Consider the following 25495-nt stretch of genomic DNA (forward strand, 5'->3'; position numbering starts at 1 on the left):
TACAGAGTGCTGCCCAGCCCCGTGAAGAGGGGGCTCTTGCCTCAGCCCAGCCCCGTGAAGAGGGGGCTCTTGCCTCAGCCCAGCCCCGTGAAGAGGGGGCTCTTGCCTCAGCCCAGCCCCGTGAAGAGGGGGCTCTTGCCTCAGCCCAGCCCCGTGAAGTGGGGGCTCTTGCCTCAGCCCAGCCCTGTGAAGAAAGGGCTCAGCCCGTCCCGGTTCCAGCCGGTCCAGCAATACTCCAGGCCCTGCCTGGTCAGTCCGTCCCGGTTCCAGCCGGTCCAGCAATACTCCAGGCCCTGCCTGGTCAGTCCGTCCCGGTTCCAGCCGGTCCAGCAATACTCCAGGCCCAGCCTGGTCAGTCCGTCCCGGTTCCAGCCGGTCCAGCAATACTCCAGGCTCCGCCTGGTCAGTCCGTCCCGGTTCCAGCCGGTCCAGCAATACTCCAGGACCAGCCTGGTCCGTCTCCTTTGGCTCCAGCCAATCCAAGTATCCTCGGATCCAATCCAGTCCTACTCGTCCAGCCAAAGCTTTCTTCAGTTTCATCCTCTAAGCTTTCGTCTGATGGTTTTCCACCTATTTACTTTGATGGAGATTTATTGCAATATGCCGCTCTGGTTGAACAATTTCTCTCTCGGATGGAGTCTGATCCTTTAGGTGCAATAACTCCTTCCAACGTTACTCGATATCTGTTCCTGGCATTCAGAGGAAGAGCTTTGGAGTGGGCCAACATGCTCTTTGAGAGTAATGATCCTGTGTTCCATGACTTACAGACTTTTAGTAACGCTGTAGTTAAAGAATTTAGTCCTAAACCTTTGGAACCTTCTACAGTTTATTCCTCAGTCCTTTCGGATGAAGGAAATTCCAGTCTTGTCTATGATGGATGGTCTACCTGTTCTGAAGATGAAGATCAGGAAGACTTCTAAAGAATCCAGCTTAAGTTTTGTTCTGGACCCTCTGGTTTCCACTTTTTAGAAGCTTTGTGTACAAGTTATTCATCAAGTTCCTCTAAGATTCAAGATGGGTGTCCGGAGTCCACCCTTGAAGAGGGGGATACTGTCACAATCCTGACTGTAGGTTTATATTTGGTGACTTACCCCTGCCATCTGTCCTGGATCCTGTGTCTTTTCACTCACGGAGTTAAACAGCTTGTCAGCACTATGAGTATTCCTGAGTTCTCTGCCTGAGAGGTAATCAGCTCCACCTGTGGTGGTCTCCTGTGTGAGGCTGAATTCAGTAATCTAAAAGCAAGCATCCTGTGTTTTGCAGAAGTCCAGGCTTCAGTGTTCTCTTGGCCTGCTAGGCCTCATTCTACATTACAGCCTTGGCTAGAGTAGTCACATGTCAGTGACATCACCTAATCCTGCCCACCAATCATCAAGGACCAGGAAGTATAAATCAGGAGGCTGAGTTACAATCTGGGCCAGTTCCTTGTGTCACATACAGCCTTGTGTGAGTCTGAAAAGCTGAGCTCCCTAAAGGTAACCTTTGTACCTAAGTTCCTGTGGAAACTCTGTTCCCTTGTTACCGTATGGTTTACCTTTGTGTTGCCATTGATTTCACCATTTCCCTGAGTCTCAATGTAAAGGCACAGCTGCAGTGTTTTGTCTTAAAGGCACAGTACAGAATTCCGTGTTCTCCACTAATACCACAGTTGTCGTGTTTCAGTTTTACTACTGTTGTAGTTGGGATCTCCAGAGCTCAGTACCTCCGTGCCTCAGCACCTCCGTGCCTCAGCACCTCCGTGCCTCAGTACCTCCGTGCCTCAGTACCTCCGTGCTTCCAGCACCTCGTGCCTCAGTACCTCAGTACCTCCGTGCTTCCAGCACCTCCGTGCCTCAGTACCTCCGTGCTTCCAGCACCTCGTGCCTCAGCATCTCCGTGCTTCCAGCATCTCCGTGCCTCAGTACCTCCGTGCTTCCAGCACCTCGTGCCTCAGTACCTCAGTACCTCCGTGCTTCCAGCACCTCCGTGCCTCAGCACTTCCGTGCCTCAGTACCTCCGTGCTTCCAGCACCTCCGTGCCTCAGTACCTCCGTGCCTCAGTACCTCCGTGCTTCCAGCACCTCGTGCCTCAGCATCTCCGTGCTTCCAGCATCTCCGTGTTTCAGTACCTCCGTGCCTCCACGCACCCCAGTGCCTCCACGTACCTCCGTGCCTCCACGCACCTCAGTGTCTCCACGCACCTCAGTGTCTCCACGCACCTCAGTGTCTCCAAGCACCTCAGTGTCTCCAAGCACCTCAGTGTCTCCAAGCACCTCAGTGTCCGCAAGCACCTCAGTGTCCGCAAGCACCTCAGTGTCCGCAAGCACCTCAGTGTCCGCAAGCACCTCAGTGTCCGCAAGCACCTCAGTGTCTCCAAGCACCCCGTTAGCACAATTATACCTGGTATTCTTCACTGATTCATCAGTGCCTTTCCAGTTCTGTCTTTCAGGAGACCTTCAGCATGCCTCCTGTCTGCCGACCTAATCCTGCATGAGGAGAACCTAGATTCGGCCATCTCTGCTGCGGTTCCTCTTCCCAGTCACCGGAGGAAACCCTGAGTCCACAGCATTTCAGAACCAGGTCAGTGGTAGTATTCACATAATCCTCCAGTCGCCCGCACAGACTTCACTACACCGGGTTCACAAAAACCTCAGTCATGACAGGCAGGCATGGAACACCACACTGACAACCTGCACCTATAACACAGGAGCGGCGGCGGAGGCCGCGGAGAACGGGAGACGCCATGCAGGATTCAAACATGGCGCCGCTGTGACAGCATCTCAGCGTGACAGGAGGAATGTGCAGTATGTGGACACAGATGAGAGCCGGCCTTGGAACGCTGAGCGAGCCTCAGGAGACATCTGAAAGGCAGGTAATGGCGTCCAGATACCCGGATTGTGACACAGGGAGAGGTAGGAGCCGTCCGACGGAGCCACGTCCCGTTTTCCCAGGTTCCGGAAGTCCGGCCCGGGTAGGCTTGAAAATTGAGTCCCCGGCTTCAGGGCAGAAGGTAGGCCGCAATCTGCAGGAGCCTCCAGGAGTGCTCCCTGATTCCGCGGACCTCACCAACCGGCCAGCGCACAGCAGCAGGAGTGGGGGAGAGGGCACCAGGACAAAAGGAGCAGAGATGGATGTGCAGGGAGAGAGAGAAGTTCCAGAAATCCTGAAGCTCTGCTGAAACACTTCCACTCACAGCAGCAGCTAGGCCACGCCCCCCACCCATATATATTTTAAGACCAAGATGCCACACACAATTTTAACTTACTATTTTGTGCTGATTGTGGCTGTGGCTATTCATCCAATATGTGCGGTTCCATTTCAGTGCTACAGCTCTCCTCTCAACAAGATGAGTTGCAGGGGCAGGAGGTGGAGCCGGCTAGAGTCAGGCGGCCACAGAAGGAATGAAAAGGGAGGTTCCTGGTGGCAGCATCTTGTGGCAAATGGCGGCTGCTGATAGAGCATGGAAAGCTGTAGGCAGTGACCGCACCTCCCCGCCTACGGCCTTGAGATGGGCCGTGGAGCCTAGTCACCCAGGCTGCACAGACATGAAGGGAGGAAGAGATGCCATAGCTGCCGGGGCAGGAGGGAGGGGACGATATTGCTGCTGCTGTCTACCCGGCCCGTAGTACAGAGACTTCAGCCACTTACAGATAAGCATGGCCCAAAATGCTTTGAAGTGTACTGGGCTGGGGGGCAGATGTCAACCTGCCCCCCCAGACCAGCCCGCCACTGCCTATTCGTTAGTTACACCCTGATTATATTATTACTATGCTGTTTGAAAAGACTAAAAAAAATTAAACACAGCCTGTAACATGGCACTTAGGAGCTGATTGGATAGTACTTTCTCTCTCTCCAAGGATTAGTAAATAGACCCCTAGGTCTGTCCACATGACTAACCAGGGGAGAAAGAAACTGCACATGAGCAAAACTTATTACCATTTGCCCTGTCAAATCTAACAATGTATATACATTTTATAGTATGTAATTTTCATTTAAATAATAGTGTTGTTTAAACTAAAGAAGTCAGCTACAGGTTTGTACTTACACTAGCTAAAAACTACTGAACACCGCCATTCAGTGGAGTGTATTTTTTTTTTTATCATTTCCTTCCTTTCAAGTTGAAGAAAAATTACCAAGGATACTGTATGGAACAAAAATCACAATGAACAAGTTTCTGAAACAAAACGGAAATCCAATAGACGGTAACAATTACATTGTTGGGCTACATTTCTACTGTTTAACACTGGAATTTTAAAACATTATAAAAGACCACGTTAATGATTACATCTGTGGATCTTCAATATTTACAGATGAATGCTTTTTATTTTTGAAACTACTTTAAACCAGTGGTTCCCAATCTCGGTGCCTCAGGTTGGTGGTCCAGGACCAACTGAAATTATTTATGGTTAATGTAATAGGCAAAATCAGTGCTTTTGGCTTTCCAATTATAAAATATGTGGACAAACAGAGGCAAATCTTTTGCCTCACCACATAACTGAACCTAAGCATGACATATGAACATGACCTAACTGAATATTTTTTCTGAATTTATAAATAAGAAAGTTTAGGATCAGGGGTTCCGTGAAAAACATTCTAACACTCTAGGGTGCCGTGACTCAAAAAAGTTTGGGAACCACTGCTTTAAACTATATACTGTACTTTCAAATTTTACACATAAATGCATATTAAAATAGCAAATTAACAATGTAAGTCCTTATACACCTGTCCGTGCTGGTATATGTACAGTATATATTTCATGACTCTAGACTCTCTTACAAACAGAAAACCTACAGTATGGTGTAATTTCTTCAAGTTTTGAAAGACTGTGAAGAAATTATTGCGCAGTTAAAGGTTTTTTTTTAATGTAACGCACAGTTGTTAAGAGATGGTCTAAGGAAGAAGGCATAAACATTAAAGGCCATACACACTTGCCGATAAAATGAGCAACGTCGCTCATTTTCCCCCTCCCTGAGCGACGTTGCTCATTTTATCGGCAAGTGTGTATGCCGCCAGCGACAACCGATGCACGGCCCCGCGGGTCGGCAACGATCGTCGATGGCAGTGCATGCATGCAGGATCTGGACTGTCCTCCAGGACCTGCATGCACGGCTGGCGGAGGTGTGACGTCACTGAGCGATATGAGCGGTCATATCCCTCAGTGTGTACAGTCGGTCGCCGACCGGCCGGCCCGGGAGGGGAAACATTAGACAACGTCGCTCATAGAGCGACATCGTCTAATGTGTATGGACCTTAACCAGTATTTATGGAACAGATGGCCGTATTGTTGAAGTATGGCAAATAAAAAAAATATAATAATAAATCACAGACTAGACAAAATTAAAGAGAAGTCCCCAAAATTGTCAAGGTACTTTACTATGTTCTGCAGTATCATAGTCAGACAATTATCATTTAAAATACTGACGCATGGAGAAAAAAATTCAATAAAACTTCATAACCAAAGTGAGGCAATGCCACAATATATGAGACCCAATTTCTTTAGACGATTACCAGCTGCACCATGGACCACTCATCAGTTTGTTTTGGAAGTGTAACATGGTGAATTTAGATTGATTCTAAGGTTGTATGCTACATTTGGGGTGCTATTTAAAGTAGAATGGAAGACAAATATGTTCCGCATGTGGACTACTGTCATTCAAAGATACACAGGTGGAATACTAAGTAATACAAAACTATGTTTTATACATACAGATGTGTGACAAACACTACACAATATAGCTATCACAGGCATGGGATGCCAATCTGATTCCAAATGCACAGTTGGAGTGAAAAGCTATTTGCACATTTTATATGATATCTTGATGACATTTCAACAAGCAGTAGATTGGAAAACTACACAACATTATGCAACAGTACTTCACTATATTTTACAACAGGCCTTCTACACAATGTATTTAAAATGTCCAGCGGCTTTAGTATTTCAACAGTTGCAGCTGCACAAAGCCGATGTTCTGCTTTTAATACAGTAAGTGAGACAAAAAGCCACTGATACAAGCGGTCTACAACAGGGATTCTCAACTCCAGTCCTCATGTTTTGGGGACTGGACAGTCCTCATGTTTCCACAAACATGTTTTGTGGATTTTGTTAATCCTGCACAGGTAAGATGATCTATTTTGCTGGGTCGGTAATTATACCACCTGCTTCCACATTAAGAAATCCTGAAAACATAATAACCTGTTGGTAAAACTTGAGAGTTGAGGTTGAGATCCTCTGGACTACAGATGAAGATAAACAATGATGCATGTATCACAGCGCTCCCCACAATAACACAGAAGAAGCATTTTAAAGTTTTCCGTGCTCATAGTCATATGGCTGTATTAAAGGCTGAAATGTTCTTATTTTCTTACCTGAACAGTGAGTCTTTCATCACTGGATAGCAAGTTTAATGTTCTACACTATAAATCCAAAATGGGAAAATAGTTACCAACACAGTGACAACAAATAACAACAATTATCCACATCTTAATAATTACTGAAATAAAAGGAACCTTGTCTGAAGCAGGAGAGCCGCAGAATTCCTCATAATTCTCCAGGATTTGACATTTTGAATTACAACTACAGACTGCACAATCAGGTTTTTTGCCTCGAATCTTTATGTTGCGGAAACGTCCATCTAGTGCATCATACATCAGCATAATACCACTATATGACGCTGTACATAAAACGTTTAAGGAGTTATAAGGAATGAATGTAACAGGTTGCGATTTTGTGAAAATTGCAATTTTCGAGTATGATTGTAATCGCTGTATGCAAGGGAATGTGAGTACAGCCTAACAGAACCCTGACCACACTATTTTGAGAGCGACACAACCTACCCCCCAGCTGTCACCAGATGTAACAGCGTGTGAGTTGTGAAATAGCCAGAATCGCGCAGGAACAACTCGCAGAATAGACAGCCAAAAGGGCAGTGAGATAGCTATCTCACTGTGCTCAATGTGTGTAACTGCTTGCGGAAAAAAAAAAAGTGTAGTGCAGGGTCCTTCCCTCTAAAGCCAAGTACACACTGCCCAACAATCGGACTTTTTTTTGGAAAATTGTAGGCACCAATATCTAAGTTACACAATAACAGATTTTTTTTTTTTTTTTTTTTTTTTTTTGTTTTTTTACAGTTATTGATTTTCTGCCACATCACACTTCATTTGCATATGTTCACCAACAAGGAGGATGACATAGTGACAGGAAAACATAGGAAACATGGGCAGAATATTAAGAATGCGCGCACACTGCTCAATATTGGAAGACTGTGGCCGAGGTTTTTGGTTTGGGGCGAAAGATCGCAAATCGCTCGCTCGTGTGAGTGGGTAAGATTTTCCAGAATGATCGCAGAAACGATCCTTAGTACACACTACACTATAAAATTGGCTAAGTAGCTGATTATTGACAAATCGGCCCAATAATTGTATAGTGTGTATGTAGCTTAAACTTAACCAGTGCTAAAGCTGGTACCCAGGCTGATCTAGGGATCAGTGATTTTTCCTCACTATCACTAGGCTAGCCAGTCAGCGTTAGTGGAACCATAAAGGGGAGAACTGAAGCCTGCCAGGGCATGATGGCACTTGGAGGGCCACAACTGCCAGCAAGCCCAGGGATCACAGTACCTCTGCCACCCATAAAACAAAAAATAGGATTTTAACACCTACCAGTAAATCCTTTTCTCGTAGTCCATAAGGGATATTGGGGACAGATTAGTACAATGGGGTATAGACGGGTACAAAGGAGCCGGTGCACTTTAAATTTCTTCAACTGGGTGTGCTGGATCCTCTCCTCTATGACCCCTCCCACAGGCAGTATAGGTAAACAGTGCCCGAAGGAGAAGTGACATACTTGAGAGAAGGAACAGAACAATAATAAGTGTGGTGAGATTTACACACCAGCACACCCTAATATAACCAGGCCAGCAACGGCTGGCAACAGAAACAGCAACAGCTGAACAGGTAACACATAACAGAGAACCTGCAGAGAGTCACCGCACAGAGGCAGGCAACCAATATCCCTCATGGACTACGAGAAAAGGATTTACCGGTAGGTATTAAAATCCTATTTTCTCTAGCATCGATAAGGGGTATTAGGGACAGATTAGTACGATGGAGATGTCACAAAGCTTCCAGAACGGGCGGGAACGTGCGGAGACAGCTACAGCACCGCCTGCCCAAATTGGATAACCTCTTTGGCCAGGGTATCAAACTTGTAGAACTTCACAAAAGTGTTCTTCCCTGACCAGGTAGCAGCTCGGCATAGTTACAAGGCCGAGACTCCCCAGGCAACCGCCCAGGAGGAGCCCACCGATCTAGTAGAGTAGGCCTTTAAGAGACTTAGGAACCGGCAAGGCTGCCGATACATAGGCCTGTTGGATAGTAAGCCGAATCCAACGAGCAATGGACTGCTTTGAAGCAGGGCAACCCTTTTTCTCTGCATCATACAGCACGAACAAGGAATCCGTCTTTCTGATCCGAGCCATCCTCTTGACATAGATCTTCAAGGCTTGCACTGCATCCAATGGGCAGAAGAGCCAGAACTGGACAGAATCACAAGAGGTTGGTTCAAGTGAAACGCGGAGACCACCTTTGGCAGGAAATGCTGCCTAGTCCTGAGCTCGGCTCTGTCCTCGTAAAAGACGAAGTATGGACTTTTACACGATAAGGCCCCCAATTCTGAGACACGTCTAGCAGAAGCCAGGGCTAGTAACATCACTGTCTTCCACGTGAGGTATTTGTGTTCTACCGTCATCAGAGGTTCAAACCAGGAGGACTGTAGAAAGCGTAACACCAAATCCAAATCCCAAGGTGCCGTAGGCGGCACAAATGGAGGTTGTATGTGAAGCACCCCTTGCAAGAAGGTCTGAACTTCTGGCAGGATAGCCAACTTCTTCTGGAAGAAGACGGAAAGAGCTGAAATCTGGACCTTAATGGATACAAGACTTAAGCCTTTATCCACTCCATACTCCACTCCATACTGTAGGAAATGAAGGAATCTTCCTAAGTGGAAATCTGCAGATGGATATGTGCGTTCCTCGCACCAAGAGACATATCGCTGCCAGATATGATGATAGTGTCTTGACGTCACAGGTTTTCTGGCTTGCACCATAATGACCTTTTTGGAAAGCCCTTTGTGAGCAAGGATGTTCCGCTCAACTTCCATGCCGACAAACGAAACAGCCGTAAGTCTGGGTAGACGAACGGTTCTTGCTGAAGAAGATCCCTTCTTAGTGGCAGAGGCAAGGGTCTTCTATGGACATGTCCAGAAGAGCAGCATACAACGCTCTCTGGGGCCAATCTGGTGTAATCAAGATTGCTTGTACTCCGTGATGTCTGATCTGCCTGAGCACCCTTGGGATCAACAGAATCAGAGGAAATAGGTAGACCAGCTGGTAAGGCCAAGGCAATGTCAGCGCATCCACTGCGCTCGCCTGTCGACGATCTGAGGGTGTAATCCCCACATCTCCGGGTGGAGATCGTAGCGACTCAGGAAGTCCGCTTCCCAGTTGTCCACTCCCGGAATGAAAACTGCAAACAGTGCTCTTGCATTTCTTTCCGCCCAGAGAAGTATTTTGGACACTTCTCGCATGCAGGCCTTGCTTTTTGTCCCTCCTTGTCGATTGATGTACGCCACTGCCGTGGCATTGTCCAACTGAACCTGGATCTCCTTATCTCGGAGTAGAGGGGAGGCCTGAATCAGAGCATTGTAGAGAGCCCGAAGTTTCAGTATGTTGATCGAAAGTAGGGCCTCCTGGGCAGACCACCTGTCCTGGAACTGCGCCCCCTGGGTGACAGCTCCCCATCCTCTCAGACTCGCATCTGTCGAGAGGGGTATCAATCCTGAATCCCGAAGCGTCGACCCTCCAGAAGATTGGAAGACTGTAGCCACCACAGGAGTGAAATCCTGGCCTGGGGTGAAGCCGAATCATTCGGTGCAGCTGAAGAAGAGAACCAGACCACTTGTTCAGGATGTCCAATTGGAAGGGTCTGGTATGGAACCTTCCGAACTGTATCGCCTCGTATGAGGCCATCATCTTTCCCAACAATTTTATGCAAAGATGATGGAAACTAGAGCAGGTCGGAGAACCATGCAAACCATTTCTTGAAGTGTTCTCACTTTGTCCTCTGGAAGGAACAATCTCTGAGCTACAGTATCCCGTATCATGCCCAGAAACAGGAGCCGTTGAGACGGCTCCAGATGGGACTTCTGTAAATTGAGAATCCACCGATGGTGAGACAGAGGTTGGATAGTACGATCTATATGGAGCGGAACTCGCTTTTATCAGGAGATCGTCCAGGTAAGGGACCATGTTGACCCCCTGGACCCTGAGTTGAAACATCATTTCCACCATCACCTTTGTGAACACCCATGGAGCTGTAGACAGGCCAAAGGGTAACGCTTGAAACTGGTAGTGATCACTCAGTAGGGCGAACCACAGATAGGCCCGATGAGCAGGCCAAATTGGGATATGGAGGTAAGCGTCCTTGATATCCAGGGACACTAGGAATTCTTGGTGTTCCAGGCCTGCTATCACCGCTCTTAAAGATTCCATCTTGAACTTGAAAACCTTCAGGTAAGGGATTCAAGGACTTCAGATTCAAAATGACCCGTCTGGTTTTGGCACTACGAACAGACTGGAGTAGTAACCTTGCCCTCGCTGTAGCAGGGGTACTGGAACAATAACCTGGGACTGGACCAACTTGTCGATGGCCAGTAGTAGCGTAACATGCATATTCTCCAAAGCTGGTAAGCTTGATTTGGAAAAACATTGGGGAGGAGCACCGTCGAACTCCAGCTTGTAACCCTAAGAGGTAAGGTCCCTTACCCAGGCATCCTGGCAGGAACCATCGCAGATGTGGCTATAGTGACCTAATCGAGCTCCCACCACGAGATCCCCTCAGGGATGGTGGGCACCGTCATTCCAAAGTCTTTGTGGAAGCTGAACTGGTGCTCTGTTCTTGAGAACCAGCAATGGCTGGTTTCTTAGGCTTACCTCTGGAACCTCTAGCTGCGTTGGAGGCACCCCTGGCTCTAGATCGAAATCTGGGGACCGAAAGGACTGAGTAGACGGTCCCGGGTAGGGTGGAGCCCCTGAAGGGAGAAACGTGGATTTCCCAGCAGTAGCTTTGGAGATCCATGCGTCCAACTCACCTCCGAACAGCTATTCCCCTGTGAAGGGAAGAGATTCCACATTACGTTTGGAGTCGGCGTCTGCAATCCACTGACGCAACTATATTGCTCTGGTCATAGCAGTTGTCCTAGCATTAATATATACGTTATGGTAAGAACTTGCCGTTGATAACGGTATTTCTCCTAAGTCCACAGGTTCCACAGGAAAACAATGGGATATGATGGATTGGCACCAAACGATCAGAAGCTTTCAGTCCTCCCAGGATGCAACGGGCCCGTCCATATATCCCCGCCCACTGGCTCAGGCAAATCAGTTGTATTCCAAAGCATTTAGGCAGGAGCATCATGTAGAGCAGGGGTGGGGAACCTTTTTTCTACCGAGGGCCATTTGGATATTTATAAAATCCTTCGGGGGCCATACAAAAATTCTCAACTAAAAAAATTACCCTGCCCCCCAGTAGATCTGCCCCTTAGAGGTACTGTGCGCCAAAAAATGGGTGTGGCCAGTTAAAATGGGACGTGAAACACATATGCCCCCAAAAGTGCGGTGCCAGATCCACAATTGCCCCCACAGTGGCAGGTATACAGATGCCCCCACAGTGCCAGGTATACAAATGCCCCTCACAGTGCCAGCTATACAAATGCCCCTCACAGTGCCAGGTATACAAATGCCCCTCACAGTGCCAGGTATACAAATGCCCCTCACAGTGCCAGGTATACAGATGCTCCTCACAGTGCCAGGTATACAGATGTCCCCACAGTGCCAGGTATACAAATGCCCCCCACAGTGCCAGGTATACAGATACCCCCACAGTGCCAGGTATACAGATGCCCCCACAGTGCCAAATATACAAATGCCCCTCACAGTGCCAGGTATACAAATGCCCCTCACAGTGCCAGGTATACAGATGCCCCTCACAGTGCCAGCTATACAGATGTCCCCACAGTGCCAGGTATACAAATGCTCCCCACAGTGCCAGGTATACAGATACCCCCACAGTGCCAGGTATACAGATGCCCCCACAGTGCCAGGTATACAGATGCCCCCACAGTGCCAGGTATACAGATGCCCCCACAGTGCCAAATATACAAATGCCCCTCACAGTGCCAGGTATACAAATGCCCCTCACAGTGCCAGGTATACAGATGCCCCTCACAGTGCCAGGTATACAGATGTCCCCACAGTGCCAGGTATACAAATGCCCCCCACAGTGCCAGGTATACAGATACCCCCACAGTGCCAGGTATACAGATGCCCCCACAGTGCCAAATATACAAATGCCCCTCACAGTGCCAGGTATACAAATGCCCCTCACAGTGCCAGGTATACAGATGCCCCTCACAGTGCCAGGTATACAGATGCCCCTCACAGTGCCAGGTATACAGATGTCCCCACAGTGCCAGGTATACAAATGCCCCCCACAGTGCCAGGTATACAGATACCCCCACAGTGCCAGGTATACAGATGCCCCCACAGTGCCAAATATACAAATGCCCCTCACAGTGCCAGGTATACAGATGCCCCTCACAGTGCCAGGTATACAGATGCCCCTCACAGTGCCAGGTATACAGATGTCCCCACAGTGCCAGGTATACAAATGCCCCCCACAGTGCCAGGTATACAGATACCCCCACAGTGCCAGGTATACAGATGCCCCCACAGTGCCGGTTCGAGAGCCAATCAGAGCTCACGGACCGGCAGCCGCGGCTTCTGATTGGCTGCCGGTCCGCGAGCTCTGATTGGCTCACGAACCGGCGGCTGGTTTCAAGTCATACACGCCGCCGCTCCCACCTGACAGCCGCGCTCTCCTCCCTGTTCTGACAGCTGAGACACGCTGCCGCCGGACTGAGCGGCAGCGTGTCTCACTGACACAAGCTGGTGGGCCGGACCAAACGGCTTCGCGGGCCTTATACGGCCCGCGGGCCGGAGGTTCCCCACCCCTGATGTAGAGCCATAATAAGGCGAGAATAACACACATGCACACCCTTCCGTACAAGAAGGAAGAGGTTTAGTGAGTAGAAAGATCCTCAAATCAGGTGTGTCAGGGTGGGATCCCTGTGGAACCTGTGGACTTAGGAGAAACACCGTTATCAACGGTAAGTTCTTACCATAACGTATATTTCTCTGGCAGGGTTCACAGGTTATCCACAGGATAACAATGGGATTTCCCAAAAGCAATTTTGTGGTGGGGACGCTCCTGATTGAACAGAAGAACCTTTCGCCTGAATTCAGCGTCATGAGAGGCAAAAGTATCCAAGGAATAATGTCTAATGCATGTGTTAATGGAAGACCATGTGGCTACCTTACATATCTGTTCTGCTGAAGCACCATTTTGTGCTGCCCATGAAGTATCTACCTTACGAGTAGAGTGAGCAGAGACATTATCCGGAACAGGGAGATCAGCTCGAGAATATGCTTCTGAAATCATCATTCGAAGCCATCTTGCTAGCGTCTGTTTAGTAGCAGGCCATCCTCTCTTGTGAAATACGTAGAGAATGAAGAGAGAATCTGTCTTTCTGATGGCACTGGTACGATCCACGTAGATCCTTAATGCCCGGACTACCTCCCGCGACGAATCTCCCACAGAAAGTCCCGATACCTGAAAAGCCGGGACTAGAATTTCTTCATTAAGGTGGAATTTAGACACCACCTTAGGAAGATACCCAGACCTAGTTCTGAGAACTGCTTTATCTGAATAAAAAGTCAGAAAAGGAGAACGACAAGACAGCGCTCCTAAATCTGACACTCTTCTAGCTGATGCCATAGTTAGTAGAAAGAGAACTTTAGCTGTCAACCATTTAAGATCTACTTTATTAAGTGGTTCAAATGGGGCAACTTGAAGGGCTTTCAGGACTAAATTTAAGTCCCAAGGCACTGTAGGAGGAACAAAGGGAGGTTGAATGCACAGCATTCCCTGGAAGAAAGTACGCACAGCCTGTAAATTGGCAATTTTCTTTTGGAACCATACAGTCAATGCGGATACTTGTACTCTCAAGGAAGCCACCTTCAAACCTTTATCCATTCCCGCCTGAAGGAAATCTAAGACCCTAGAAATTTGGAAAGATTTCGGGTCCATATTTCTTTCACTGCACCAATGAATATAGGCCTGCCATATTCGGTGATAAATGCGAGCTGAGGAGGGTTTCCTCGATCTGAGCATTGTTGAATTACCTGTTGTGAAAATCCTCTTGACTTCAGGATAGAGGTTTAAAGAGCCACGCCATCAACAAGAGTCGATCCAGATGGCTGCGGTAACAAGGACCATGCATTAGTAGATCTGGATGTTGAGGGAGCAGAAGTGGAGCATCCATTTACATTCTCTGCAGATCTGTGTACCAATGCCTTCTGGGCCAAGCCGTAGCTATTAGAATCACGGCACCCTTTGCTTTTTTTTATCTTCCTCACCACCCTGGTAGCAGGATGATCGGAGGAAATAGATACGCCAGATGAAACTCCCATTTCACTGACAAGGCATCCACAAAGATCGCTCCGGGACCCTTTCTTCTTGCCCCGTATGCGGGCACTTTGTTGTTCAGACGGGACACCATGAGATCTATCTCTGGCAAACCCCACTTGTCTACCAGAGTCTGAAAGACTTCCGGGTGTAGAGCCCATTCGCTTGCTTGAATGGCCTGTCGACTGAGAAAATCCGCTTCCCAGTTTAGGACTCCCGGAACGAATACTGCGGACAAAGCTGGAAGATGGAGTTCTGCCCACTTTAGTATGTGACTTACCTCCTTCATGGCTGCGCGTTCCTCCCTGATGGTTGACGTACGCCCCCGCCGTTAAATTGTCCGAGCGGATCTGGACTGGTCTTCCTTGAAGAGTGTCCATTGCCTGAATCAGTGCCATGTATATGGCCCGAAGTTCTAACAGATTAATTGGCAGGCAATTTTCTTCTGTGGTCCATTGTCCCTGGAACCATAATCTTCCAGACACTGCTCCCCAGCCCTGAAGACTGGCATCTGTTGTCAGGATCTCCCAATCTGATATCCAAAAGGGTCTCCCTTTGTCTAGATGGGATGTTTGTAGCCACCAGGCTTTCTTACCTTGTGTGAAAGTACCATAGTCTGTTTCTTTATTGTCTCATGTATTCCATTCCATCTGGCCAGAATCAGACGCTGCAGAGGTCTTGAGTGGAATTGTGCATACTCCACCATGTCGAATGTTGACACCATCAAACCCATCAGTCGCATCGCTGCGTGGATTGATATTGCTTGACTGTGTAACAACTCCTATGTCCTTGACTGTACCTTGGCTATCTTGTCCCGAGGTAAAAATATTTTCTGCAGACTTGAATCCAGTACAGCCCCCAAGTGAGCCATCCGTTGAGACGGAACTAGAGACGATTTTGCCCAATTTATGAGCCACATCCGTGCCTCTGCAGAGATGTTATTGTCTGTTGGAGATGGTCCAGGAGCATTTCCTGTGATTGTGCTAGAATTAACAAGTCGTCGAGGTATGGAAAAATTCTTATACCCTGCTTGCGAAGATAAGCTGCCCTAACCACCATGATCTTGGTAAATACTCTGGGTGCCATGGCTAACCTGAGGAAGGTAGATGGGCAAGCATTAGTGTGATTCTGCAATAAAGCCAATGTTACTCCATTTTGTTATATTCAATAGATTATAAGCTTACTTTATCATTAATATATGATATGCTTAAAAATGCCTGGGAGAAGGAAAAAGTACAGAAGGATGAAATGTTCAGTTGGCAAAAAGAAGAACTTGTGGGAAAGCCATTTCTGAGAAATGGAGCAAAAAAGGAACAAGCGGGCGTTAGCAGGAATAAGACGCAACCCTGAGGTTAAGGCAATAGTTAGTGACAGTTTTTAGAACAAGTATAAATATGTGTATGTAAGAAACAATAAAGCAGAACTCTTATTGACTACACCAGGCTCTGTGTGTGATCATTTGATTTCTCCAGCTAGCTGCACGGCACTTAAAATTCTGTCCACAGGTGGTTCTGAATACAAAAGACAGGCTGTTGTTGGAGTCCTCTCAGAGAAGGCGGAGGCTAAAGGAGGTCTACCTCCAACAAACCCAAAAGGTAATGCCTGGAACTGAAAATGCTGCTGAAGGATAGCGAACCTGAGATAGCACTGATGGGACAGTGCTATAGGAACATGTAGGTAAGCATCCCGAATATCCAGGGATACCATATAATCCCCTGGTTCCATGGCCAAAACTATTGAGCGTAACGTCTCCATGTGAAACCGTGGGACCCAAATATATTTGTTCAGCATTTTGAGATTGAGAATTGGCCAGTATGACCCATTTGGCTTCTGAACCAAAAACAGGTTGGAGTAAAACCCCTGTCCCCATTGTGCAGGGGGTACTGGAATGATTACTCCTGACTGAAGCAATTTCTGAACTGCTTCTTGCAAGGCCCTCGCCTTAGTCTCTACCCGAGACGGGCTGGTACAGAAGAACCTTCGAGGAGGATGCTTCTTGAAGGGAAAAACATAACCCAGAGATACCACTTCTTGCACCCAGGCAACTGTTGTAGACTGCTGCCATATCTGTGCAAACTGAAGAAGTCAGCCCCCTACCATGAGGTCCCCCAGGAGGAGGCCCGCACCATCAGACTGATGGCTTATTCTCTGGCTTTGAGGCTGGCGTTCTGGTAGCCCATTGTTTTTTTGCCTTACCAAATTTATTATATTGGGGCTGCTTACAATCACTTTTTCCTTTTGCTTTTCCTTGTTACCCAAAGGGCCAAAAATCAGGACCACTACGTTTGGGGTTATATGTGGAAGGAAATTTTACCTTTTTGGAGCCTGCTTCTGACTCCAGAATATCTGTCAATTCTTTACCAAACAGAATGCTTCCAGTAAAAGGCAAAGATTCCAGAACCTTTTTAGATTCTGAATCAGCTTTCCATGTACGTAACCAAAGTGCTCTGCGAGCAGCTATTGTTGAAGATGATGCCCTGGAGGCGATAGTGCCAATATCTATTGCTGCTTCTTCCAAGAATATTGCAGCCTGTTTTATGTGAGCTATATAGGATTCTTACTCCCTTGAAGGTGCTGAAAGACCGTCTTCCAGTACCTCTATCCAGGCAGCAACTGCTTTTGCCATCCAAACTGAAGCCATGGCTGGCCTTATGACTGCCCCAGAGAAAATATGGTTTTCAGAAAACCCTCCACTCTCCTATCCGTCGACTCATCCAATGACGTTGATGGCAAAGGCACTATAGATTTTCGCACTAAACGAATGACATGCGTATCTACTTTGGGAGCCATTTCCTATTTTAAACAGTCCCCAGCTGGAAAAGGATAATTGGAATCCCATTTTTTGGGAATTCTATATTTTTTACTGGATGTAGCCCAAGCCTCTTCCATGATTTCTGTTAGCTGGTCTGACCCTGGAAACTCAATCTCACCTGCTTTGGGCCATTTAAATACAGGTGCCTTGGTTTTTAACACAGGCTCCGCTGAATCCTCTAAGGACAGAATGGCCTTTATTGCTCTAATTAGCTCAGCTATATCCACTGAGCTGAGACCTGCTACTTGTTCTTCGTATGCCGAAGTCGAGTATATAGAGCTTTCATCGTCCGTTGAACCATCCTGTGTAGCCTGTGAAGTTGACGGTCTACTTACAGTTGGTTTATCAGCTTGTCTCTTTGGAGAAGCTGGTGAAGGAAATGATATACCGTAAGTAGGGAGCTGCATGTAAGGGTTATTAGTGTACCCCATTCCTGGTAGCGAAGCTGTAGGAATTACCCGTTCAGCTATACTGGACAAGGTCTGTGCAAACATCGCCCAAGGTGGATCTATCTGTACCTGATGTTGAACAGGGATCTGCCTTGTAATCTGCTGAAACGCAAAACAATTTGCACATAAACCATCCTGTACCAGATCCTGAGAGGATAATACAGTTTTGCAAGACAAACATGATATGAGTGTTGGTGTTACTGTGAGTGTACCCTCGTCGCCTTTGCCGCTCTTAGACATGATTAATAATCAGTACTTTCACAGTGTACTACACAACTTGTGACTGTAATCACTTTAACCTTCTAAAGTGATATCAATCTGACCCTACCCATGCACCAGCATTGAGGACCAGAAGAAACAACTGACAACCATATATTAAAGTCTGCAATCACACTAGAGCTTAAAGTATTCAGACGCAATGCGAAGAAAACCACAGTAATGTACACAGACTCATATGCAAAAGGCACTTAAATTTAACTATTCATACTGACAAAAGTAAATAGAAATTTAGTGCTGTATAACCCATACTCAGTAGACTGGGATACAGGGAGACTCATCTCACTTCCAAGATCGATCAATACATTAGCGAACGTGAGTGTATCCAGACGCTACTAGTGTACACTGCCGCTCCGGGAACTCAGCACTGCGCACTGTGCATACAGACACACCGGTCATACAGATGCCTGTACTGCGACCGGGTCTCCTCGCGGTAGCGCTCAGTGAACACAGACGCAGCGGCCTATGCTGCGATCGAGACCGTGGTAGCGTCTGAGACAAAGTGAGGCAACAGTTCATGGCGGGAAACTCGCAGAAACTGGTCATGAACTTGGGGGAGGAGAGATCAGGAGAGCGTCTAACTCCCCACCGCTGACATCAAACCTAGGGATCGCAGCCTCATACTAATCCTGGTGCCTTATGATCCCCAAGGCCTAGCGCTGGAGCACCCGTGGTGGCGGCGCGTCAGCTACTGTTTGGTAGTCTCCTCCCAAAACAGTGCAGCTGTGTCCGTATTCCCTGACTACGTGGAACTGATGCCTTACCTTCTCCCCGTGCTCCGGCCACAGCCTGGTAACGTCTGCTGGACCTGCTAGTATATCCGACACAGACGCCCGTCGAGACAGCACTTTACACATGGGTAAGCGTTGTTGCGACCCGGCGGAGAGTTGTTGGAGCGACTCTTTCCAATATGTGTATAAGACGCTGTTAAGAAAGATCGCTCAAAAACATAGTAAGACTATAAAAATAAAATAAGAAAGCTTAGTGCTGCCAAGAACAGCAGCCCTCTGACCATGGTCCAGCTCCTGCCGCACCAAACAAAAAACTGATGGCTCTACATGATGCTCCTGCCTAAATGCTTTGGAATACAACTGATTTGCCTGAGCCAGTGGGCGGGGATATATGGACGGGCCCGTTGCATCCTTGGAGGACTGAAAGCTTGTAAATAGTGAGAGAGAAAGAAGGCTCGTGTGGGCGCACTCTTGTTTAGTTGAAATAAATTTCAAATTCATCATGGAAACTAATATTAAAACATAACTTTATTGAATATTAATTTAAAAATTAATATGAATACCCAATGAGAGCATATGATCCAATATGAATATAGAGAGAAGGTATATATTAGAAAAATGTAAAATGTTCTGGTCTTGTCTCACAGGATGTGATTAGAAAGGCTGTAGACACTTCAATGTTCTACACCCATTTCAGCCTGACCAGTACAGAAAATCTGTATTAATGAGACCACAGTGTGGTCAATTGTGTAGTACGTCTATAATGGAAAGGTCAGAATAATTAATGAGACAATGCCAAGTATCATGCCGGTCACCAAAAATTGTACAAGTGAACTATAAATATGGAAAGACTAAAATAGTCTGGATAATTCATTAATTGTATGCAGTAACAAGATAAAGTTATTGAAAATAGAAAAAAGTGGTGATACTGCTGTTGGTGTCATATAACACACATCAAATGAATTGATTCCTGCTCTACAACACTGGGTATTCCCTGTGAGTCCCCTCCTCAGGTACTGACCCATCCCAACACTGTTTAGCTTCCAAGATCGGACGAGATCGGGCACTGGCAAGGACTGAAAGCTTGTAATCGTTTGGTGCCAATCCGCTGTCGCTCCATCATATCCCATTGTTATCCTGTGGATAACCTGTGGACCCTGCCGGAGAAATTGCCAATCTCTTTAAGGTAGTCACAGAGGATTCTTGCTGTGTCCTGAATGTGTTTTAGGAAAGTTACAGAAGTAACTAAGGTCAAATCACCCAAAAGACCCTCCTGAATTTGAGTAGCCCACGTATGAATTGCACATGTCATCCAGCAATGACCGGTTTTTGAGCTACACCTGTAGCAGTGTAGATAGATTTCAGAGTGGTCTCAATTTTCCTATCCCCCGAGTCCTTAACTGTAAAGGAGCCCGGAGCTGGGAAGCACCGCCTTTTTAGAGAGGCGAGAGACTGAGACGTCTACTGCTGGAGATTCTTCCCAGCATTTCCTGCCTTCAGGGGCAATAGGGAAGGTATGCAAAAACCTTTTGGACACCTGATATTTTTTATCTGGATTTTTCCAGGCTAATTTAAGTAAATCATCCAATTCCTTGAAATGTGACTGTCAGTTTGTCTTGTGGGAGGAAAAACGACTGCTGATTAGTAGCGTCCTCCAGGGGGAGCTGTAACACGTCCCGTATAGCCAATATGAGGGGGTTCAATACCCTGTGTGGGGGTGGAATACCCACTAATGGGGTCCACATCATCCCCATCATCCTGTACATCATCATCAGTATCTGATAGGATTGCAGGTAAAGAACGTTTTTGTGCACCTGCAGTAGACAATGGGGGGGATAGGCAACATCTGCCTTGGCAGCTAGGTTAGCTACTGCTTATTGCCTGATGACATATCAGACATCATAGTTTTGATAGTCCCCAGCCAGGAAGGCTCTTGACTCTCCCCCACATTGTTATCAGCATTTTGTGATGACTGACTACACTGCTCACATGATATGGAGCCAGATTAAATAGGGAAGAATCTGGCATTACATACACTGCATAACTTCTGTTTCACCATTATGAAATATACGTTATGGTAAGAACTTACCGTTGATAACGTGATTTCTCTTATGTCCACAGGTATCCACAGGATAACATTGGGATATTGTCGGACAGCGAAAATGGCACCAACACGGTCACAAGCTTTCTGGCCTCCAAGGATGCATTGGGGCCTTCACCATATAGGCCCGCCCACTGACTCAGTCAAATCAGTTCTTTCCACAGAGATTTTAGGCAGGAAAATCAGGCAGAGACCTGTTTAGGCGATAAGAACACACATGCACACCCTTCCATACAAGAAGGAAGAGGTTTTAGTGATTATCTAGATCCTCAAATCAGACGCGTCAGGGTGGGAACCCTGTGGACATAAGAGAAATCACGTTATCAACGGTAAGTTCTTACCATACCGTATATTTCTCTGGCTGGGTCCACAGGATTATCCACAGGATAACATTGGGATTCCCAAAGCCATTTTAGTGGTGGGGACGCTCCTGATTGCACAGGAGGACCTTTCACCCGAAGTCTGCGTCATGAGAGGCAAAAGTATCCAATAATGTCTAATGAATGTGTTTATGGAAGACCATGTGGCTGCCCTACATATCTGTTCTGCTGAAGCACCTTGTTGTGCTGCCCAAGAAGGACCTACCTTACATGTAGAGTGTGCAGAGACATTAGCCGGAATAGGGAGATCTGCATGAGAATAAGCTTCTGATATTACCATTCGGAGCCATCTCGCCAGCGTCTGTTTGCTAGCAGGCCATCCTCTTCTATGGAATACGTAGAGGATGAAGAGAGAATCTGTTTTACTGATGGCACTAGTACAATCTACGTAGATTCTTAAAGCCCGGACCACGACCAGCGACGCTTCTCCCGCAGATAGTCCCGATACCTGAAAAGCTGGGACTACAATCTCTTCATTCAGGTGAAACTTTGATACCACCTTTGGAAGATAGCTAGATCTCGTTCTGAGAACTGCTCTGTCTGGAAAAAAACTTGGGAAAGGAGACTTACATGATAATGCTCCTAAATCTGACACTTTTCTGGCTGACACCATTGCAAGTAAAAAAAAGAACTTTAACCACTTAAGATCTGCTCTCTCAAGTGGTTCAAACAGAGGATCCTGGAGAAATTTAAGAACTAAATTAAAATCCCAGGGAGCTGCAGGAGGAACAAATGGAGGTTGAATATGTACTACTCCTTGAAAAAAATGTACGTACATCCTGTAAACCAGCAATCTTCTGCTGAAACCATACAGTTAACGCTGAAACTTGAACCCTCAAGGAAGCAATTTTCAACCCTTTATCCAATCCTGCCTGAAGGAAATCCAAAATCCTAGCTACTTTAAAAGATCTCGAATTTATTTTTTTTCCAGTACACCAGTGAATATAGGCTTGCCATATTCTATGATACACACGGGCCGAAGAAGGCTTTCTTGCTCTAAGCATGGTTTGGATTACTTGTTTCGAAAAACCTTTAGCCTCTAAGATAGAGGTTTCAACAGCCACGCCGTCAAAGACAGGCGATCCAGATGACTGTGACAACAAGGACCCTGCATTAGCAGATCTGGACGTTGAGGGAGCAGTATCGGTGCTTCCATGGACATTCCCAACAGATCTGTGTACCAATGCCTTCTTGGCCAAGCTGGAGCTATTATAATGATTGCTCCTTTTGCCTGTTTTATCTTTCTCACTACTCTGGGTAACAAAGATATTGGCGGGAACAGATACGCCAGCTGAAACCTCCATTCTACTGACCGTGCGTCTACAAGGACCGCTCCTGGGTCCCTTGTTCTCGATCCGTACCTTGGAACTTTGTTGTTCAGATGAGACGCCATAAGGTCTATCTCTGGTAGACCCCATCTGTTCACCAGTGTCTGAAACACTTCTGGGTGTAGTGCCCATTCGGTTTCCTGAATGGGGTGCCGACTGAGAAAGTCCGCTTCCCAGTTTAGTACACCCGGGACAAATACTGCTGACAATGCCGGGAGATGGAGTTCTGCCCATTTTAGAATGGGAGTTACTTCCTCCATCAATCTCTTGCTGTGAGTTCCTCCTTGATGATTGAGGTATGCTACTGCCGTCGCATTGTCTGAGCGGATCTGGACTGGTCTTCCTTGTAGATTGTCCTTTGCCTGACCCAGAGCCAAGTAAATGGCTCTTATTTCTAACAGATTTACTGACAGGCGACTTTCCCTTGCGGTCCATTTTCCTTGGAACCATAGGCTTCCGAATACCGCCCCCCAGCCCTGCAGGCTGGCATCTGTTGTCAGGACTTGCCACGCTTTTATCCAAAAGGGTCTCCCCTTGTTTAAATGGTCTGTCTGTGTCACTGGCCTAGACTGAGGGTGTTGTGAACTCGGGGATTTTTCCGATGGTTGGGAAGAGGAACCACAACTGAGCTGGAAAAGGGGAGGCCTTATATAAGATTTCCTCATACAGGACGCTGACAGTGGAGTTTGATGAAATATTAAAGAGCTTTATTGCAGAGGAAAACCACTTAAAGTCAAATGCCAAAAAGGAATAAATAAGGGAAATGTCCAGACCCACTGAAGGGTTTTGTGAGCAGTATTAGAGATGCTGGTAATTGAAGAAACTGTGGGTGATGTTTAAAAGTCACTGAGAACTTGTGGAACTTATAAATGATGATTAATAGCACAGATGGTTGAAGAACTTGTGAGCGGTGACAGAGACGCTGATGATGTGAAGAACTGAAGTGCAAGGGTTTAAGACGCTGTTTGATTTGTAGAACTTGTGAACGGTAACTGAGACGCTGATGATGTGAGGAATTGAAGTGCAGGGGTTTAAGACGCTGTTGATTCGCAGAACTTGAGAACGGTGATTTAGGCCCGCAGCCACGCTGATTCCTAGGCGCACTGGTGACTGGAACGCAGAGATATACCGGCCGCTGAATACACTGGAACCAGTGCAGCGAACTGGCAGCTGGAAATGCCGGAGACACTGGAGTACAACTGCAGAGATCCTTGCCGGGAACAAGAGCGCTGGCATCTACGTCAGGGAAAGACGATACTCAGGCACTGAAGCTCTGTCCGGCGTCTGACTTTGAATCTCCCGCCAGTGCTGGATTGGCGGAGCAGTCTGATGACGTCACCTGCCCCCCGTCCACGTGATGCCGGGTGTCATGGCGGCGCCCATTCCCCGGAGAACCGCCGGGAGCCGCGCCAGCCAGACGCCGGAGCCCGTGGCCCACCGAGGGCAAAGGCCGCAACACTGACCAGCAGACACGCAGGGGTAAGTACGGCGAACGCCGCCTCTGATGTGTGACAGTACCCCCTCCTCCTGGAGTGGCCCCTGGACACTTTCCAGGTTTTGTTGGATGTCTGGAATGGAACATCCGCACCAGTCGGGGAGCCGTAACTTCAGTAGCTTTGACCCAGCTCCTTTCCTCGGGGCCAAAACCTTTCCATTCCACCAAATACTGTAGATTCTTGTGAAGATAGCGAGAATCAAGAATGGCTTTGATCTCAAAGTCCGTACCCTCTTCAGCCTCTGCAGAGGTTGGCCTTGGGGACTTGGAATAAAACCGGTTCAAAACAAGAGGGCGAAGAAGAGAGACATGGAAGGAATTTGGTATCCGGAGATGGGAAGGCAAACCCAATTTGCAGGCAACCGGATTCAAGACTTGTAACACGGGATAAGGACCAATGAACCTTGGAGCGAACTTCATAGTGGGCACCTTTAAACGGAGATTGCGGATAGAGAGCCATACCCTGTCACCAACCTTGTATTGAGGAGCTGCCCGTCGCTTCCTATCCGCAAAGAACTTATAGCGGCCAGAAACTCTCTTAAGGTTGGCATGAAATCGGCTCCAGATTTGACTGAAATGCCGGAGAGTAGAGGCTGCAGCAGGAACTTCTTCTGGAGGACAAATGGGTAATTCTGGAACTTGGGGATGAAATCCATAATTAATGAAAAATGGAGACTCACCAGTCGAGGAATGATATAGATGATTATGGGCGAACTCGGCCCAAGGCAACAACTCCACCCAGTTATCTTGTGAGGGGGAGAGGTAAACACGGAGAAAAGTCTCTAAATCTTGATTGGCGCGTACAGTTTGCCCATTGGTCTGTGGATGGTAAGCGGATGAAAACTTGAGTTTTATTTGTAGGGCCGTGTAGAGGACTCTCCAGAATCTTGCCGTAAACTGTACCCCTCGATCAGAGACTATTTCAAGAGGTAACCCGTGCAGGCGGAAGTGTTCCCGAATGAATAACAAAGCCAACTTAGAAGCTGATGGTAATCCGGTCAACGGAACAAAATGTGCCATCTTAGAGAATCGGTCGATAATCACCCAGACGGTGTTATGACCCTTAGAGAGAGGTAGTTCAGTAACAAAGTCCATAGAGATATGAGTCCAAGGCCTCTTAGGAATGGACAGTGGGTGCAACAATCCCGCAGGAGGCAGACGAAGAATTTTGTGCTGAGCACATTGAGGACACGAGTTGACATACTCTTGAACGTCCTTCTTCATAGTGTCCCACCAGTAAGATGTTCGTAGAAATTCCCACATCTTTTGAACTCCCGGATGGCCAGAAAACTTGGAAATGTGAGCCCACTGCAACAATTTTGATCGAAATTTAGCTGGCACAAACATTCTTCCAGGAGGAGGACC

General features: G+C 47.2%; 1 protein-coding gene across 2 annotated transcripts in view; it reads right to left on the bottom strand.

Annotated features, from left to right (window-relative positions):
- MOCS3 (molybdenum cofactor synthesis 3) overlaps nt 1-25495 on the bottom strand; it is a 279116-nt gene that overhangs the window by 91194 nt on the left and 162427 nt on the right. For both annotated transcript variants that reach the window (XM_063917574.1, XM_063917573.1), the window contains 2 exons: nt 6486-6649; nt 6345-6392 (listed from right to left, as the gene is read on the bottom strand). In XM_063917574.1, coding sequence (XP_063773644.1) covers nt 6345-6392; nt 6486-6649 — 212 coding nt within the window. The remainder of the gene's footprint in view (nt 1-6344; nt 6393-6485; nt 6650-25495) is intronic.

This window comes from Pseudophryne corroboree, chromosome 4 (assembly GCF_028390025.1).
Source record: "Pseudophryne corroboree isolate aPseCor3 chromosome 4, aPseCor3.hap2, whole genome shotgun sequence".
In the NCBI taxonomy this organism is placed as follows: Eukaryota; Metazoa; Chordata; class Amphibia; order Anura; family Myobatrachidae; genus Pseudophryne; species Pseudophryne corroboree.